The following is a 19,790-nucleotide window of genomic DNA, read 5'->3' as shown; positions in this document are numbered from 1 at the left end:
TGGGGGGTGGGGTAGGGGGATGGGAAACAATAATGGATTTGAAATGTGCTGAATATGATTTTCTACTTCTCATAAATGTTTCTCTTTCTATAATATATATGGTGGTTTTCTGTCAGGCCAGAAAGAAGGTTGTCATTACGTTTGGAAATATGAAATGTAATAGCATCCCCACCTATTTCACTTTGAAGCTATCTGGCATGCTGCGGTTTTGTTTAAAGACAGAGTTCTTTCAGCCATCAGTGAGCAAGGAGAAAACATGGGAAAAATTATGACCTTGAGATATTTCAGTTACCTGCAGCTACATCTGAAATAGTTGTTCATACTGTTTAAAAGACATGTATTAGGAAATGTGAAAAAAATGCATTAGAAAATTCCAGAAATTTTAATTTGCTTAACAGTTAATCAAGCTTCTTTTTACAAAATGCATATAAGAAAAGAGAAAAATAAACATGTTCTATTTTAATTCCATTAGCACCAGCTTTGATGCACGTAACAATCAAGTTCTTTCAATAGGTATTGGATGATGCATCCATTATCTGAAAGCACATGCTGGATTAAGTTTTCATAAGTGATCAGGATTGTCCTAACTGTTCCCATTGATTTCATTAGTAGTTTTACTGTTGATTGACTTGGGAGCAATACAAATATGGAATTTCTGAACTTTTGCAGAGCACCAAATAAAATAAAATAAAATAAAATAACATGGAAGATGGTAGGAATTTTTTTTTAAAAAATTAGTCCCTTAAAATGTTCCTGGAGGACTGATTTAACATATCACTAAACCATTATCAGTCTCAGAGATTAACTGCTAGAGTAAAGCTAGGGTAACATTTTTCTTGCCATTTGACAAGACTGTGATTTGATTAGTAGAGAAAAGAAAGCCAAGCACTAAATAATATTCATAAGCTGTTGTTTTCTTGTGCTGTTACTGCAAATTCTTTGTCTAGTGGATCAAGATCTATATGCAACTGAAGCTCTGTGGGACTGATTCCCTTTCATTTATATTTCCTGTCATAAGTGAAAGGAAAATCATTGCTATAGCTCTACTTGTGTGGTTACATTTCTGTATTTACTGGAGAGGAAAGCAGAGTGTAGTCTTAGTATATACTTGAAATATATAACATTTTTCTCCATTTGATTGCTCCTATGGGCATGATATTATTTTTCTGGAAATATTTTTTTCCCATAGTGCTGCATGATGATGACAACAGTGTAGATTGGTACTTCACAACTAGAAGATTTAACCAAAGCATGCCATTGACTTCCTTCCTTTTTATCTTTTTGTCTCTGTTCAAGAGCTTTATTCTATAATAGTTGCCCATGGCTGTGAGCTGAGATTGTCACATGAATCATATCTATGCTGAAATGTATTTAGTCAAACTCTGTGTTGCCTTCTAAATTAAAAAAACCCACAAAACACAAAAAAGCCCCCAAAGCCAGTAACCTTATTCTTCGAAAAAGCCTCTTTCGAAAAAGAGCATCTAGACTACAACCGGTACTTTCAAAAAAGCGAGCCGCTTTTTCGAAAGAGAGCACCCAGGCAGTCTGGATGCTCTCTTTCGAAAAAGCACAGTTTTCATTACATAGCGCCTTTTTTCAAAAGAGCACTTTAGAAAAAAGGCGGTCTTCCTCATAAAACGAGGTTTTCCGCAGTCAAAAAAACTGCCACATTCTTTACATTTACTTTTGAAAGAACGTGGCAGCAGTCTAGATGCAGGGGAAGCTTTTTTGAAAAAAGGCCACGTTTTTGAAAAAAAAACCCTGTAGTCTAGACACACCCTTAAAGTGCAATCTGCCATATTATTTCATTATATCTTACCATGTCTTATTTTGTCATGATTTTATCAGTAGTGCCTCACATATGGCAAGAAGAAAGGGAAATATTCTATTCTTCATTGTTCTTTCTGATTTGAATTTGTAATGTTTATTTTCTGGGAAGTCACCCTGGGTGCCCATATAGCAATGTATCTCATTTCTGTGGGAGTGCTTTTGTCAGCTAGATAAAAAGTTATTCCATTTATCTCAAAGTACAGTTGCAGGAAATTTGGACTGAGATCAGTAAAGTTTCCTAAGGAACCTGGGCACCCAGTTAATGTTAACTTTTATGTTGGTATTTGGGTGCCAAGATTCCTTAAGAAATGATTACAGCTTTATGCAAAGCAAATTCTTGCTGTGGTAATGGAACTGCTTCCAGTGGTCTTCATGACATCAGTGAAATAAAATGGCTTGTAAAACAGCTACTTCTGGTTTTGAGCTACTAAAGCTATTTTAATGAGAACTGTGCTACAATTCAATAGCTTTCATTGGTATTAGGATAGATATAAAGCTGCTATTTGTATCTAGCCTAAGGGTTTAATGCACCTATGTGTCTTCAGGAAAAATAAATCCATACCCATATTATAGAATATTTTGTCTATCTGCCAGTATTCTAGTCCACATAAACTGATGTTTCATTTTAGTGCATACACATCTAACATTTTGGTATCTGTTATTTTGTATATTGAAAGTATTTTAAAGTGACCTTTTCCTGCACCTCCACCAGTTTTGACTTGATCTTTACCATTTTTGGTTACACCACCATTTAACCTACTAAAATATGATAAAGCTGGTACTTACTAGTTTTGCAATCAGCAGGAGCTGTAGTAAGATTACCTAAATTATACATCAAAAAGTCCTGAAAATTTTTGTACCTGTGGGAAAATGTTATTAAAATTAATACTCTTTACAGAACTGAAAAAATAGATATTGAGCCATTGTCATGGCATTGCATGCTTCTAAGCATTTTATTTTTCAATCTGACTTTACTATATATTTCAGTACAAGAAATTTTGTGCCTGAACATAAGAATAATTTTTGTCTGAGGTTAGTTCATAATGCAGGAGTCTGTGATTTAGGAGAAGTAAATTCAAGGCTCATCAAACATTCTCTGTTGTAGGAATAACACATGGGACTTATTATACAATAAGTAACAGAAGAGAAACAATTATTCAATACATATTCATAAAGATATATCCTCCCCTCTTTGTGGGAAATGTAGGCGTATTACATTAAAGTAACTCAGGTTTTGAAATGCGAATGCACTTACAGATCAAATATCCATTTCTGCAGTCTTTCTAGTTACTGTCCATATATTATTCAATAACATGTTTCACTTGGAATAGCATAAATAATTATTAACACAGTAAGACTAAATATGTATTTATAGTCTCAAATGTGTTTTTTTTGGTATAAGCTTTGGTTAGTCCCTTTTACTGAAAATAATGATGTGAAAGTGTAAAATGTATAACTCTACTACCATACCATCAGCAAGCATGACATGAAGCCTGAAAGAGAAAATGCAGTCTTTCAGAGGGAACACATTTGATTAGTTTATCTAATGAGTTGTTTATTTATTTATTTATCTATCCATTTTTGCGTGGTTCCTTAAGTCAATTAATATTTGTTTTTCTTCATTTAAATCATTGCTCTGGAGTGGGTCTGAGGATGAGGGGTTCAATATGAGGCCGCCCCAGGGTGAAACAACTACCCATGGCCTCTCTACCTGCAGCTGCTTGGAACCAGATGAGAAGCACCTCCCTAAGGCCACTTCTGTTCCAGCGGGCACAGCCGGAGTGACAAATACAGCAAGCTGTACACTTTGCCTTTACTCCATGATGAAGGGGAACAGCTATCAATGTCCATGTTGGAATTGGAGGGGGGAGACCTTCAGCCCCCTTTTCCTGGTGGATGGGTGGCTTGGAGTTGAGGCAGTCTCCGGCAGGGTGTGAGGGGGTGCCCCAAGCCTGGTGATCCTATCTTTTTCTGTATGGTTTCATGAGAAGCAATCCCATTCTAAGCACATCCCATTTTCTGGGCCCAACCAAACCCTCATCTTGCTTTAAGTTCTAGTAAGAGGAAGTTGTATACCACATTTGGTGGTCTGAGCTCTTTCCATTTAGGTCAGTTCTTGAATAAACAGACAGACACATGGACAGACTCACAAATATTCTCAAATATATAGTAGATTAGAAAACTATTTCACTCAAAAGGATTCTGGAGATTACATGAACTCTCTTTGGTGAAATATGCTTTCTTAGGTTCTTTTGATCAAAGGACTTGGATAGGATGAGAAAAGGAATTTACATAAGATATTTCCAAGCTGCACAGAAAAAAGAAGTAATAGATTTCTCTATAAACATTGTGTTTCACTAATATCCTATTCTTCAAGTATTGCTTCCTTGTTGAATCCATTTTGACTTGAAGGAAATTACTTGTGCGAGTGAACATTACATGTGACTAAGGGTATGTCTACACTAGCCCCATAGAACGATCTAGGAAGGCTAATGAGGGAAACTGGAATTGCAAATCAAGCCTGGGATTTAAATATCCCACACTTGATTTGCATGTTCCCAGCCAGTTGTCATTTAGAAATTGAGGTTTACCACCTAATTTGAATTAAGGGCTTTAAATCGGAAGCCCGTTTCACTGCCACGTGTAGACGTGGGAAGTTACTTCGGGCTAGTCAATTTCTAAAATGGCGACCAGCTGGGAACGTGCAAATCAAACACGGGATATTTAAATCCCTGGCTTAATTTGCAATTCCGGTCATCCTCATTAGCCTTCCTAGATCGATTTAGGTGGCTAGTGTAGATGTACCCTAAGAGTTGCAAAATCTGGTTATTGGCTTGTAGGAGTATGAACAGTTGACCTCTGTTTATGAAACAAGGGGCTAGTATTCCTCTTGGGCCTCTCATTTATTCATGACTCATAGAATCATAGAGATGGAAGAGACCTCGGGAGGTCATCAAGTCCAGCCCCCTGAGCAAGGCAGGACCAATCCCAACAAATTAAGCCAGCCAGGGCTTTGTCAAGCCAAGACTTAAAAACCTCTAGGGATGGAGAGTCTACCACATCCCTAGGTAACACATTCCAGTGCTTCACCACCCTCCTAGTGAAATAGTTTTTCTTAATATCCAACCTGGACCTCTCCCACCTCTACTTGAGACCATTATTCCTTGTTCTGCCATCCATCACTAATGTGAACAGCCTTTCTCTGTCTTCTTTGGAACCTCCCTTCAGGAAGTTGAAGGCTGCTATCAAATCCCTCCTCACTCTTCTCTTCTGCAGACTAAACAAACCCAAATCCCTTAGTCTCTCCTCATAGGTCATGCACTCCAGCCCCCTAATAATTTTGGTCGCCCTCCCCTGGACCCTCTCCAATGTGTCCACATCCTTTCTATACTGGAGGGCCAAGAACTAGACACAATACTCCACATGTGCCCTCATCAGAGCTGAATAAAGGGGAATAATCTCTGGATCTGCTGGCAATGCTTCTCCTAATGCACCCTAATATGCCATTTGCCTTCTTGGCTACAAGGGCCACTGTTGATTCATATGCAGCTTCTCATCCACTGTAATCCCCAGGTCCTTTTCTATAGAACTGCTACTTAGCCATTTGGTCTCCAGCCTGTAACTATGCTTGGGATTCTTCTGTCCAAGTACAGGACTCTACACTTGTCCTTGTTTAACTTCATCAGATTTCTTTTGGCCCAATCTTCTAATATGTCCAGGTCACTCTGGACCCTATACCTGCCCTCCAGTGTATCTACCTCTCCCCCTAGCTTAGTGTCATCTGCAAACTTGCTGAGGGTGCAATCCATCCCCTCATCCAAATCTTTAATAAAGATGGTGAACAAAACTGATCCTTGAACAGGTTGTTGGGGCACTCTGCTTGAAACCAACCGTCAACCTGACATCGAACCATTGATCACTACCCATTGGGCCTGACAGTCTAGCCAGCTTTCTATCCATCTTACAGTTCATGTATTTAATCTGTATTCCCCTAACTTGCTGGCAAGAATATTGTGGGAGGGAGACCATATCAAAAGCTTTGCTAAAGTCAAAGTATATCACATCCACTGACTGTCCCATATCCACAGAGCCAGTTACCTCATCATAGAAGCTGATCAGATTGGTAAGGCACGACTTGCCCTTCGTGAATCCATGTTGACTATTCCTGATCACTTTCCCCTCTACCAAGTGCTTCAAAACAGATTCCTTGAGGATCCCCTCCATGATTTTTCTGGGGACTGAGGTAAGGCTGACTGGTCTGTAGTTCCCTGGATTGTCCTTCATCCCTTTTTAAAAGATGGGCACTACATTTGCCTTTTTCCAATCATCCGGGATCTGTCCCGATCTCCATGAGTTTTCAAAGATAATGGCTAAAGGTTCCACAGTGACATTTGCCAACTCCCTCAGATACATTAAATCTGGGCCCATGGAATTGTGTATTTTTAGCTTTTCTAAATAGTTCCTAGCTTGTTCTGTCCCCACCAAAGGCTATCCACCTCCTTCCCATACAACCATTTGACTCCATTTGATCATTTACACTAAAAAATACTAGTGAAGGGTTTCAGTGAATTGTGTCCTTGTCTTCACTCTAGGATAGGGCTACTCAACTTTGGAAGCACGGGGCCACAATGATACTCACATCATATGCTGAGGTCCGCAACTTAAGTGTGGTTGTATATACATGCAAATGTATTTGCAAATATATGCAGATAGCTTTTTTCACACTGACGGGCATGAATACAAAGCACTTCCCACAATGCCCAGGCACTCCTAGAAACTTCTCCCTGTACCCCTGTTCTGACTTCCTGTACCCGTCTGTTCCAGCCAGCCCATCCACTTTCATTTTTCAATACTGACCCCTCCTAAGAACGCATTGCTGTTGTGGAGCATGTGAGGCCATGTTCAAAGGATCCCACCCATGGGCCGCGTATTGAGCCCTGGGTAAATCCAAACTGCACGGCAGGCTGCAAACAAATGGGCTGCAGGCTCCATATGTCCCACGGGCTGCGTGTTGAATAGCCCTGCTCTAGGGTATCTTCTATTTATACTTTTTAAATACTGTTGATCGATAAATGCAGAGGATAGGATTCCTGAGTTATTTATAGGGTTGCCATAAGATAATGTCAAATAATGTTATCTGACAAAAGAAATATAGTAGCTGCTTGTAATCATTTCCAGCAGCAAATATTTTAATGAACACAAACCAGTGCAATGTATTGTGGGAGCCCAGTAAATGACATATCACAAATATACAAGATTGTATAAGCAGATTCCGAGGGGGAACTCTGTTTGATGCTGGGATTTATAAACAGGATATTAGTTTCATAGATAAAAAGAGGAGAACGTACTTGTTTTCTGCCAGCATAGAAAGATTTTGTTTCTGAGCAACCAAACATTAAAATAGTTAGAGGAAATGTGGCTTTTAGTCATCTGTCTCTATAGCTATGCAGTCCTGTTGCAACTCAAGGAATTAAGAGGAGCCTCAAGGCTGCCTCCATTGCACCAGTTGCTGTAGAACACAAGAGGTGTTCCAGAAGCCAGGAACTCCTAGCGCAACAGTCTATCCCTTGCCATAGCCTCTGTGTTGGGAATGGAAGAGAGCTCGCGCAGTAGATCTTACAGAAACTGTAAATTTTGTGCCAGTTGAGACTAACATTAAACAACTTGTATTTGGGGTCAGAGTTTGTCCACTAATTTTAAACATTTTATTAATTCATAAATTGTTTCATATTCTGACCTCTGTTTCCAGTCTTAGAGTTTAACAGGGCAGATCTTTGACTACTGAATTGTGAAACACATTTCATCTTCCTTAGATACAGACCCAATGAATTTATTTATTTTGATTTCCTTCACATGTGATCAGATTTGAAAGATGTTTTGATCACTGAGGTCTAGCCTGGATTGGAATAGCAGTTTCAGAGATGAAAAGCAAGCACTTTGTTACAGGCTGCCTTAGGCAGACTTTATTTTCCATAATAGCATATATGAAATTTCAAAGTACTGCTACAACAATGCGTTGTTAATTCTTTTAAAAATCAGATTGAAGCAGTAGGTTGTAATGAAGAATAAAGTTTTTCAAAAACTGTATTGGAACCAAAAGATGTTTCTGTGGAGTGTTTGTTTTGGATTGTAAATCCAAAAAAATCATCAAATGAAAGCATATCTTGTTATTTCTTTTTGTCCATCATATTTCTATGTGCTTTGCATCTCTATAAAATCATATTCTTCATAAACCAAGCATTTCTGCAGTAAGAAAAGAAGATTTTATACTTTTCACTGACATTTCTAAAATATACTGCATGTGCATTTCTAACTCTATCATTAATCCTGCTGTACTTCTGGATTATGATACAGCATTAGCATACTGTGTAGAAAAGTTAACAGACACAGTTTTAGAATGCATTAAAAATAGGTGACAGGAAAGTACAAAGTACTGTCTATACTCATTCAGTTATCTCTTTTCAGCCCAGTATTTTTTTCACACAAGTCCTTCATTGTATGTTGTGAATTCATAGTTCTTGTTTCTGTAATTATCTCACAGAACTAACATGATACACATTTTTAATTTGTTACCAGTTATTACGTGTCTAAAAAGTTGCACAATAATGGAGAAATTGTCAAAACCCTTTTGCCTTTTGGTGGGTTTTGTGTTCCTAAATCTCTCTGAATTATTCCTTAACAGGCTGAGGAAGCAAATCCCTATCTGGGATAAAGTGTTATAGTTCCATTTAAGTCTGGAAACTGGAAATTTCCTAATGGCAGGCAGTTACTTTGTTACAGTACTTTGTTAAAGTTGAAATAAGTTAATTTTACACAGTTTTCCAAATTCTTTGACACCTTTATCCCACAGGTAGCAATGAAATTTTATCATATATTGTTTGGTTTACTAAGAATATCTTAGGCTATGTCTACATGACACTATTTTGAAATAAGCTTATTCCTCATCACAAGGAGGAATTATTATTTCAAAATAACCAGCCCCTTATTTCAAAATAACAGGCTTGGTAGGGTGGATGCTCTGCTTGCTATTTCAAAATAAGGAGAGTTATTTTGAAATAACTTCCCAGTGTAGACATGCCCCCAGTTACTTCAGTGTAAGTTATAACTGTCAGCACTGCAGGACTGATCCCTTAACGGGCTGAGGAAGCAAATCCCTAGCTGAGGTAAAGCGTTATAGCTCCGTTTAAGTCTGGAAATTGGACACAGTGTCAAAATGAGGATAGAGAAGTGAATAGATTTTAAGTGACACACCACAGCTTTTATTAACTGTAACAAAGGAAAAAATTGCTATCAGCCCCCCACCCAGATTGTCCTTTACCAGGCTTTTAACTGGCTACACATTGGGGGCTAGTGGACTCCAAACTGTCCCAGTTCCATCAGCTGAGGAGCTACTATGGAGCCTATAATTTGGAGTAGGTTCTCCTTAGCTTGCTGTGGTTCTCACCACTGTGAGGGTGCAAAAGGTTGTGGATCTGGACCTACAAGGGCCACAAGGTCTCCACAATGATCACCAGGGTTTTCCCCTCACAAAACCATTTTATGCTTTTAACTATGCTAGAAAACCAGCCATATTGTAGGCATTTAAATGGTTCCATGCTCCTGCCATATAACCCCTCACTGGCCCCCTCAATCATTCTCCCCAATAGCACTCAGAAGCCCCAGGATCCTCTCATAGCATCTCAAACTACCCCTGGTTCTTTCTGACTGCAATACTTCAGTCCTTTCCACCCACAAAGGGTTTTGGGACTAAGGTGGCTTTTGACAATGAAATAAAACAAAAACACACCCACAGCATACATCCTATGGGTGCCTTTTCAGTCTCCATGTAAAAAGAGGTGATGAAACACAGCCGCCAAGTATAATAGCCATGTAAGCAATTTCTGAACATTCTGAGATAGTATTTTATCATTGCCCCTTTTTAGACTACGTTGAAGTAAGCAGCACAGCCGTTTGCTTCAGAAACTTTTCTGCTTGTTCTCCAATGAGTTGACATTGTAGCAATCTCATTATTTTAGCTTTGTTTACAGGCTGCTGCTTTCTTCCTCTTTCCCCATAATAAGTTGAGTCATTATCTTTTGGATAGCTAAATTAACGAGACTCATTTGTTACCAACATCTGCAGTCATTCAGTTGACTTGCAGTGACAATTTCAGAACTCTGTGCAGTGTTCAAAATGTACTTTGTCCTGTGCTAGCAGAATCTTTATTGTCAGATCTTTATCAGTATTGAATAGTTCCTGTTCATGTATGCCTCCTTCTCTTTTTCTCTTTTGCAATTGTTAATATTACTTGTTCTATTAGTCATAATTACTTGGTGGTATCTGCCCCTGTAAGTTGAAGTGCATGCTTTCTGTAAGCTCCAGGAAAATGTTTAGGATTGTAATGTATTGGAGCCAGACAAGGTTCCTCTTGACATCATGTAGTTGAAGATGAGACTCTGGCCTCAGTCTTGTATTTTGATCCATGTGAGTTAACCCTTATGTCTGACTGCAGAAATTCCAATTTGGAGTTTTCATTTGGGCCAAAGGCAAATGTCAACATGTCAAACTTTCCTATGAGACAGAAAAAAAATTCTTTCATCTGTAGTTTCTCTAAGCTTTCAAATAGATCAGGCTAAATTCTCTTCTGCGCCAGACCTCTGCATGATATGGAGGAGATATCGTGTAGGAGCCAAATGTATTTCCTTGATCCTGCACCTGCAACCCTAAATTAAAGAAGGTGAGAAGTAGTGTCTGTCACTTTCATATCTGTAGAGAACAGGACTATGTAGCACTTTAAAGACTAACAAGAAGGTTTATGAGGAGATGAGCTTTCATGGGCCAGACCCACTTCCTCAGACTAACACGGCTACATTTCTATCACTATATCTGTAGAGAGTTACTCTTCAACTAGGAAAATTCTCCATCAGCCATATCTGGCCAGATCAGCTACTTTGCCCTGCTTGAATGGTACAAAGTGGTGGTGTGACCAGAGAATCTGATCCAACATGGTCAGATCTTTATCACACAGTTCACCTGCTGGAAACAACTCATCACAATTTATGAACTTACTTCAGTTAATCAGTGGTATGGAAATGAATGTCATAGGCTAACAATCAAAAACACACCTTCAGATGTTTCTACCACCTTGCAATATTAGAAACAAGAACAGGGTAGTTCTCAGTTGATGAAGCTGGTACTGTTTGCACCAGCCGAGGACCTTTTTCCAGACAGTGGTTTACACAGGATCAGAAGGGCTTCCTTCACAGGGACAGCTTGATCCTTTCACACTCTATACAGGGAAAAGAGGTAATCCCATTTGTGCCAGACATTTTATTTTATTTTATTTTATTTTGCTGTACGACTTCAAGCTGTGACACTGCCAAAAATGAAGCTAAAGAAGATTGAGCTAGTTCAATGCTTGGAACTCTGAGGAAAATCCAGATGCTGCATGAAGTGGTTGTGTCATTCAGAACATGGTATTCTTTGTTCTGAGTCAGTACTGAACCAATCATATTTAGAGGCATTCTGGCTCATAACATTGTCAGAAAAGTTCCTGCGTGGCTGATATTTTCCATGCCTGGTCTCAGCCTAGAAGTGAATCTAATGGAATGAGCCCCAACTCAGTTTATTGGCATGCAAGTGGTTTGCATATGTTCCAACTGAAATATTTAACCCAAGATCTGGGAAATCTGAAAAATCAAATTTGGCTTTTTAAATAATCTTCAGTGAAGAAAGAAAACTAACCACATTAAAAGAGAATAAGTTACACATTTATGAGCTATTAATGTTTAAATTAGTGAACATAAACATAAAGCAAGTTAGAACACTTTCTATCCAATCATTTTCCTGGTGGCTTTAACGTAGTGGATTGGATTGTTTTGAGTATTCTGTTAATGACACAGTTAAGGACACTTCTATTAAGAACTCCAGCAGTGAAGATATTTACAAAATAAATCAAAGTTTCTTAAAGTCTATGAGTGTGTATATATTCAGGTTGCTCAAAACTTCTACTTACAAGCCTTTGATAAACTGAAAGTGTTCGGTAGAGAATTCTTAGATTTTCACAGTTAAATTCTCCCCAAATCCTGTCCACTCTGGACATGCTCCACTCCTGGGATGAGCAGGAGATTCTCTACAATTACAGCTCTGCTTCAAGGCATCCTTGATCTGGTCATCAGACCTAAGAGCATGGAGCCTGACTTTGCTTTGCTTTTAGCAATTTCCCTGTTGGCCCAGGTAGAATGGGAGAGGAATCCACCTGATTCCAATGCAGAGGAGGAAAGAGAAGGACCTGAAAAGGAAGGATAATAGTAGATGTGGACAGTGTGTCTAGGGGCAGGGGTGGAAATTGAGACTGGAGGCTAGTCGGGACGGAGGAGAGAAAAAGTGGCAACTGGGGTGAAGGTTATATCTGGGCAAGGGTGCTGAGAGACAAATGGGGGACTAGGACTTGCTAAGCCAAGTTAGTGGGAATGGAGGACAGACTGGAAGAATGGATGTGGCAAGTCAGTGGTAGGGGAGACAGAGAACAGATGAGGAGCTGGAATGGAGGAACTGGAACTGGCTGGGCAAGGAGATGGCACATGGAGCTGGACAATTGGTGGGGGGTAACTGGAATAAGCAGAGTAAGAAGACTAAGTCTGGGAGATACAGTGAGTGAAAACTTTCTGGGCAAGGAGACTGGTTTGAAAAGCAGAGACAGGCAGTGGGGAGGTGTGGAAAATAAGGCTGCTTCAAAGGGTGGAGGAATCAACAGGATTGGCACATAGGAACAGGTTGAAGAGGTTGGGGAAGATTAGGCTTAGGGACTGACAATCTAACCAGCTTTCTATCCACCTTACATCCGTTTATCCAAGCCATACTTCCTTAGCTTGCTGACCAAAATACAGAGAAACCTGTGTTATCCGATACACCTGGGGATTATGTCTCCCCATTTCTTTGTTGTCAGCTGGATCACTGAAGTGACGAGGGAAGGGGTCAATTGCCCAGAGCCTGACAATTGAAAAGGGTCAGTGGCTCCTGGGTGGTCCTTATCTGCTTCTTTTAACTATTCAATCTTTAGGTGCTTATAGGGTACCAGTTCTGCCTACTTGTTTTTCCCTTTGATATTTTCATACCCTCTGCTCCTTGTTTCCTGCTCCCTTTCTTTCTTTTCCTTCCCCCATCTCCATTCTCCCCTATTTCTTTTGGATCTGCAAATTCTAAACTCAAAACTCCGGTAATCTGAAGAAATGGGCTGTGCCCACAAAAGCTCATAATACCATTGACGTGTTTTGTTAGTCTATAATCTGACCAGACCAGACCATTTGTTGTTTTTTAAATTTATCCCATCCAGACTAACTCAGCTACCCCCTAAAGCTTCATTAATAAAGATGTTGAACAAAATCGGCCCTAGAACCACTTGAAACCGACCGCCAACCAGATATCAAGCTGTTGATCACTACCTGTTGGGCCTGACAATCTAGCCAGCTTTCTATCCACCTTACAGTCCATTTATCCAAGCCATTCCCTAGCTTGCTGACCAAAACCTGTGTTATCTGGCATGCCCGGGGATTAGGTCGTGCCGGTTTTCTAAAAATTCCGGGTATCGGGGGAGGGAAACGGGGGGGAGCTGTGCGGGGTATATGGGGGGCAGGAATCATGCAGGGGCCTGGATGTGGCCTGCTGGGGGGGAGGGCATGAGCCATGGGAGGGCCTGGTGAGGGGGAGTAGAAGCCAGGGGGCGGAGTTGGTGGGGGCGGCCTGCTGGTGGGGTGGAGCCCCAAGGAGGCTGACTTGCAGAGGAGAGGGGCTACTAGGGCAGCCACGAGCCACAGGGGTGCCAGGCTGCTGGGAGCCTTGGGGCTCTGACCTGCCGGGGAGGAGGCCAGGAGGCACAGGGGGGCAGCTGGGCGGCCACGAGCTGCGGGGTGGGGGCCGGGATGCGGCCTGGTGTCAGGAGGCCAGAGCAGCTGTTCACCCTGCCCCCAGGTACATTCTGCACGCATGTCTGGCAGGGGCAGGGAGGAGCATCTGAGGAGCAGCCCAGTTTAAAGTGCTAGTTTCCTTTTTTTTTTCCTGCTTTTAACAAGTTTTTTCCTGGCTTGGAAATTTGCCGGTTTCTAAAGTTTTTTATTAAAAGCTTTGCTAAAGTCAAGACATCCCCTGACTTCCCCACCCTCAGATCAGCACAACATTTAAATGAAGTCTTTTAAATATTTCTCATTCTCCTGAACTCCTTGGCATGGCTTTACCACATAATATTCAGCTCCCAAACCAGCCAAGTCATAAGCATCCCGACATCAATAATGGCTAAGGGTGCAAAGTGGTTTGCAGCTTTAGGCCCATATTTTATAATGAGAAATTGATGCCTGTACCTCGGGTCTCAGTTTATTCAGTTTTCCTCATGTTCCAGGGAGCTTACAGAATTGCCAAGTGCTTGTGCCTGGTGGAGGGAAGCCGGCTTTGTGTTCTCAGAAGGGGTAGGACCTTGGGCAGGAGGAGGTGGGGCTGGGGCTAGCCTCTGCTCTGCCCAGCCCTTTCGTGCTGTCCATGGCACGCTTTGCAAGGATCTGGTAGTGATTTAAGGGGACTAATGGCAGGCAGCCCTGGGTCCTTTTGAATCGCTGCATCCTGGGGCAGCTGCTTTCTTTGCTCCCACCTGCTGTTGGCAGGCCTGCTTACATTTATTCGCTTGGCTGATGCAAATGACAGCGTTAAATCACACGTTAGTGAAGTGTTCTGTGGCAAAATATAGCTTAATTACTAGTGAGGGAAATATTAGTTTTGCATATATTTTCCTTGAGAATTGTGATTTTTTTCCCCCTAGGACTTCTTCATCCGGTTAGAACTTCCATCTTCATATAACCTCTGTTGAATAAAGGGTTCAGCTTTTACAAACATCAGAGCTACGTACATCACTTTACCAACTTCATGCTTCTGCAAAATATGTCTTTGTCTCCTAGGGTCCTTTTGCAAGCCTTCCGAATAGCACAGCATACTAAAAGAAGCCATTTGCATGTCAATGGTTTTTCATGATATTTGAAAGTAGTACTGCACTGAGAGTAGAAGTAAATGCAAGTCCCAGGTTTGGAAGCTGACATAGACAAATTGACCTCCAAGGAAAGTGTATTTGGAGCTGCGCTTGTTTTAGAAAATCCAGATTGTGAAACAGAGCTGTATAATGGGAGGTGAGGTGACACCAGCTTTGTAGCAGAGGTTTGAAATGGCAGTGATGTTCATGAAGGCTTAGCCTGTTGCCTAGTAATTGCCTGTTTCTGAAGAAGCTTAGAAATAACTTAGAAATATAATCACAATAAAGATTGGACAAAGATGTGTTGAGTTTTTTTTTTTAAATAGTCCATTTTTTTCATGTTATGGTTTCTGTATCTGCATTGTTTTTCTATAAATCATTTCTTTTATAACTAAGGAATTTGAATGAGTGCATTTAAAAAGTTAATTGGGCCAGAAAGATCTACTGTAAATATCAACTTTAAATTTCATGCTAAGGAGTAGGAGAGTACAGGCAATCCCCGGGTTACATGGATCCGACTTACATAGGATCCCTACTTACAAACAGGGTGAGGCAACCCCGCACTAGCTGCTTCCCCCCAGCAGACCAGGGAGATGCGAAGCTAGCGCTTCCCCAAGCAGACCAGGGAGACGCGGAGCGGCTTTTCTCAGCAGACATCTCAGCTTGAGAATAAAGGACTGAGGGAAGTGAGGTGTGGGAGAATAAAACTGAGCTCTGGAGAAATGTTTGGCTAGAGTTTCCCCTACAATATGTACCAGTTCCGACTTACATACAAATTCAACTTAAGAACAAACCTACAGTCCCTATCTTGTACGTAACCCGGGGACTGCCTGTACTCTTGAAGAAACACTGCTACCACAAACACTTCAGGAGCACTATTTTCAGAGATGGTGTTTGGGGCCACTATTGGAAGAATATGTTTGTGTGTGTGGGGGGGGGGGGATAGGGGTGTTATGGGTATCATCAAGAGCTTCTAAGCAGGTGAGAGAAATCCTGTCTGGTGACAATAAATGTATCAACTAAATTTATCAGGATTAGCTCAAGGATTGCATGGAAGTGTGAGATTCCAGAAGCCTCATTTTCCTCTCGCTTCCGATCTGTTTTATAGAGTCTGAGCTGTTACTCCTGATTCCTTCTGGAATGAGAGAAGAGTCAGGCCTTTTTTCACTGCAAATGGTTGAAGTGGACAAAAATGGTATTACCATTGTAAACCGTAAACCAATTGTCCAAGGTTTTGTAGCTTGCACAAAAATACAATTCAAGATGAAGCTTAGTCCACTTGTTTTCAACCTGCAAAAGAGTGAATCCAGAGACTGTTTCAAAACACCATAGGTAAGTGCTGAAATCATAGAATCCTACAACTGGAAGGGACCTCAAACGATCATCAAGTCTAATCCCCTGCCCTCATGGCAGGACCAAGCACCATATGTCTATCCAACCTGCTCTTTAATATCTCAATTGATGGAGATTCTACAACCTCCTTAAACAAATTATTCCAGTGTTTAACCACCCTGACAGTTAGGAAGTTTTTTCTAATATCCAACCTAAACCTCCTTTGCTGCAATGTAAGCCCTTTTCTTTTTTGTCCTGATACAAAAAGAAAAGGGGTGTTAAAGTTTTATTTGATTTAAAAAGTTCACGTTGGAACATGAAATGTGTATATATTAATTTCCAATATGAATTGACAACTTTTTTCACGTAGGGTGTGTCTAAACTACATGGCTCCATTGACGGAGTCATGTACATAAGGCAGGATGACAAAGGGAAATGAAGCTGTGATTTAAATAACTGCTGTTTCATTTAAATCAAAATGGCTGCCTCACTGTGCCAATTAGCTGATTGTTGGCTCAGCACGGTAGTCTAGACAGGGATCTGCCAACCCCAAAACCCTTCGTTGGCTTACAGGATCTGCCAACGAAGGGTTCTGGGGTTGGCAGATCCCCATCTAGATCCCTGTCTAGACTACCGCGCTGACTCGACAATCAGCTGATCAGCACAGTGCAGCGGCCATTTTTATTTAAATGAAGCCGCGATTATTTAAATCACAGCTTCATTTCCCTTTTTCGTGTAAACTAATCTACATGCCTCTGTCAATGGAGCCATGTAGTTTAGACGTACCCTTAGAAAACAGAGGGTAAATGAGATGAAATAGTAATCTTAAAATTTTAGACTCCATAAATGGAGTATAAATGTTTCTGCACTGTTAAAGTGAATACCAAATTATTAAAAGACTGAACAGTGCTACACAAAAAACTTATCATATATGCCATAAGTACATGTCCCCTTGTAAAATTTCAAACAAAGAAATTCATAGAACTGAAATTCACAAACTGAACAAAAGGAAGGCCAGAAGAGAAGTTATTCGATTATGCTTAAATGTTTAACATTATAGTATGACTCATGCAAACATGATTAAACCATGTTTGTGTTATTAATTCAATTCAGCTCTTTATCCAATAACACTAATACGCATTTTCAAAAGCTTCAGAGAGGATTGTGTAGTTGATGGATTTCCACTCTATACGGTTGAACATGCAAGACACTGCATTCAGCCATATGGAGTGGAAATCCATCAATAATATGCATTGTTAGTTATCTTTACGAATTGATCGGCTCCATCCAGTTCTTACTGTCTACATCGCAAAGCTACCGGCACAAATGGACTTCTCGGCAGAGAGGCCAATGCTATGTAAGAACAGAGACTGACAGAGAAAGATGAAATATCAGACCATAAGAGTTAATATATGAAAGAGCAAGAAGCAAGTTAATAATTAAATTTTAGCAATCAAAGCAGATTGTAATTTCCAAATTCCAATGAGTGGCCATTTGGTAAGGAAGAGTCAAGGTTACAAAAGAAAAGGTGCTTGTTCCTAGCTAGTCTACAGTGTACAAGATTTGATTAGAGGTCTAGAGATCAGTTACTTTCTTTCCTGGAAAGCCTCAAGGTTGAGAATGCTAAAGAATGACCTTACTGCACCCGGAAATACTAGGCTGACAGCTGCAGCAATATTAAAGCTTTCTGACTTCAAATCAGTGCTGGGGGTGGTTGAGAAATGGCAGAAAGTTTTTCTGGCAGTACCACAAGACATATGTCAGGGCACAGTTATAGGATGGTGAGGAAGCTATTTTAACACACTGGTTGGCTCTACCAGCTGTGGTGTCATCCTTGTCAGATTTTAGTACATCAAATACAATGTTACATAAAGCAGATTTCTAATTCAGTAACAGGCCTGGAAGTCAATTTCTGTGCAAGGATTTATGTTTATGCCAGTTCTGGTCTATCCTAAAGGATGTTGTTCTATGCAGTTCTGTCATAATATGCAATACCTTGAACCTCACAGGAAAGGTTTTTTTCTCCACTTAAGCTATTATGGCAGATCAGATCAGATTGTTGATGAAAATGACTCATTTGGGGTACTATGTATAAGATGGAGGAGAGACTTGAAGAGTTACCAAGTGAAATAATGTACAAAGTATTTTTTTCCAAAAGATAGTTCATGAAACAAGGAACCACTGTAATAAGTCTTTAAGTAAACTCTGTGTTTATGATGTATTTTCATAGTCTGCTCAGTCTGATTTGTTTTCTTACACAATTAATAAAAGTTATGTTCCTTCTCTCAAAACAATCTGCCATCTGAGTGCTTTCTAATATATTAGGCAGCTGGATACCATACATTGTGAAAACATGGCCATTTTTCAACATGTTGTAATAGGCTATTTTATCAACAGTCCCTCCAGAAAGCAGGGAATTCTGTGAGCTTTTTACCAGGGGCCTTATTGTTTCTATTTTTAAACTTATTTGCTCTGATGTCCTCTTCTGCTGTTTGTATAGTTTGCAGTAGGATCTCTGTCTTCATAAACATAATGTTAAATCTCGTTATTGATATGGGAACTTTTCTATGAAGCAATTGCGCTAATCCAGGGCTGAGGAGGATCTAATCTCAGGTCAAATAGGGTCCTTTGCAGTGTACACAAAGCTCTGCTTGACCTGGGTCCTGGGAGTCAGCCTGAAGTATGTAGGGGGCAACTTTCTTAGTCCTCTATCCCAACAATCAGGAAAAAAGCAACCCCATAGTTACCAATGGCAGCAGCTCAGGTCAGCATTAACCCCTTCTCTTCTGATCACTGATCTGCAAGTGCACTATTAGAGAGCCTCCTGCATTTATAATGGCTAGCAAAGCAATCAAGCAAAGCTAAATTTTGCCTGGTAATGGGCAGGGCAGGCAGTAAAGTTTCCCCTCAGTATACCACAGTCCTAGAGCTAGAGTGGCCACATTTTGGGGGTGAGGGAATGGCACTATGATTTTTGGGATATAGTTACTTTAACTTGGGTCTATGTACTGCAGTGTGGATACCAGACCCCTACATTTGAGCATGGATTAGAAAAGCTTTCTCAAAAGTTTAAAATACAATGTAGATGCCCAAGCCTTAACATGAGTCAGCTGACTCCCACTAATCCTGGGTTTGCATTGCATACCTAAATGAAAACTCTGGATTTGAATTTGAAACATTCCAGAATTCAGAGAGTCATGGGAATGGAACATAGAAAGAGCCGTAATGGATCACACCAGTTGTCTCTGTTTTATTCTGCATCCTGTATCCAGCAATTAGTACCTGCTGCTTCAGAAGAAATTGCAGAAAACCCTGGATTAGACAGCTGGGATAACCTACACCAGCAAATGTTTTCAACCATCTTCTAATATTTAAGGATGGGTTTATACCATATAAAGCAGAAAGGTCTATATTGTTGTTTGGATTGGGCTTATTGTTTTGGGTCATCAATTTTAATTACAGGCCAATTCTCAGTATTTAATTTTTATTGTTAACTTTAAGATTCTTAAATACTGTTTTTCATATTCCCACATGTACATAAACACACTCAAACTCACGATGACCAGGGCTGTTCTGTGAAAATTATACTGTAGGTCTCTTGATATCCATATCAAGCAATCTCTCTATCTCAGTGTCT

The 19,790-nt window shown here is 40.3% G+C and overlaps 1 protein-coding gene across 4 annotated transcripts in view; it reads left to right on the top strand.

The window, feature by feature from the left end:
* Positions 1 to 19,790, top strand: part of PCDH11X (protocadherin 11 X-linked) — a 1,146,051-nt gene that overhangs the window by 974,777 nt on the left and 151,484 nt on the right. The window contains exon 7 of one of the 4 annotated variants that reach the window (XM_075940734.1): positions 14,618 to 14,999. The exons of the other annotated variants lie outside the window; for them this stretch is intronic. Coding sequence (XP_075796849.1) covers positions 14,618 to 14,655 — 38 coding nt within the window. The 3' untranslated portion in view covers positions 14,656 to 14,999. Of the gene's footprint in view, positions 1 to 14,617; positions 15,000 to 19,790 lie in introns of those variants that run through there. 4 annotated transcript variants of the gene reach the window in all.

Source organism: Pelodiscus sinensis, chromosome 13 (assembly GCF_049634645.1).
Source record: "Pelodiscus sinensis isolate JC-2024 chromosome 13, ASM4963464v1, whole genome shotgun sequence".
NCBI lineage: Eukaryota > Metazoa > Chordata > Testudines > Trionychidae > Pelodiscus > Pelodiscus sinensis.
Note: the sequence above shows the minus strand (reverse complement) of the source record. Positions and strands in the feature narration are given on the sequence as shown.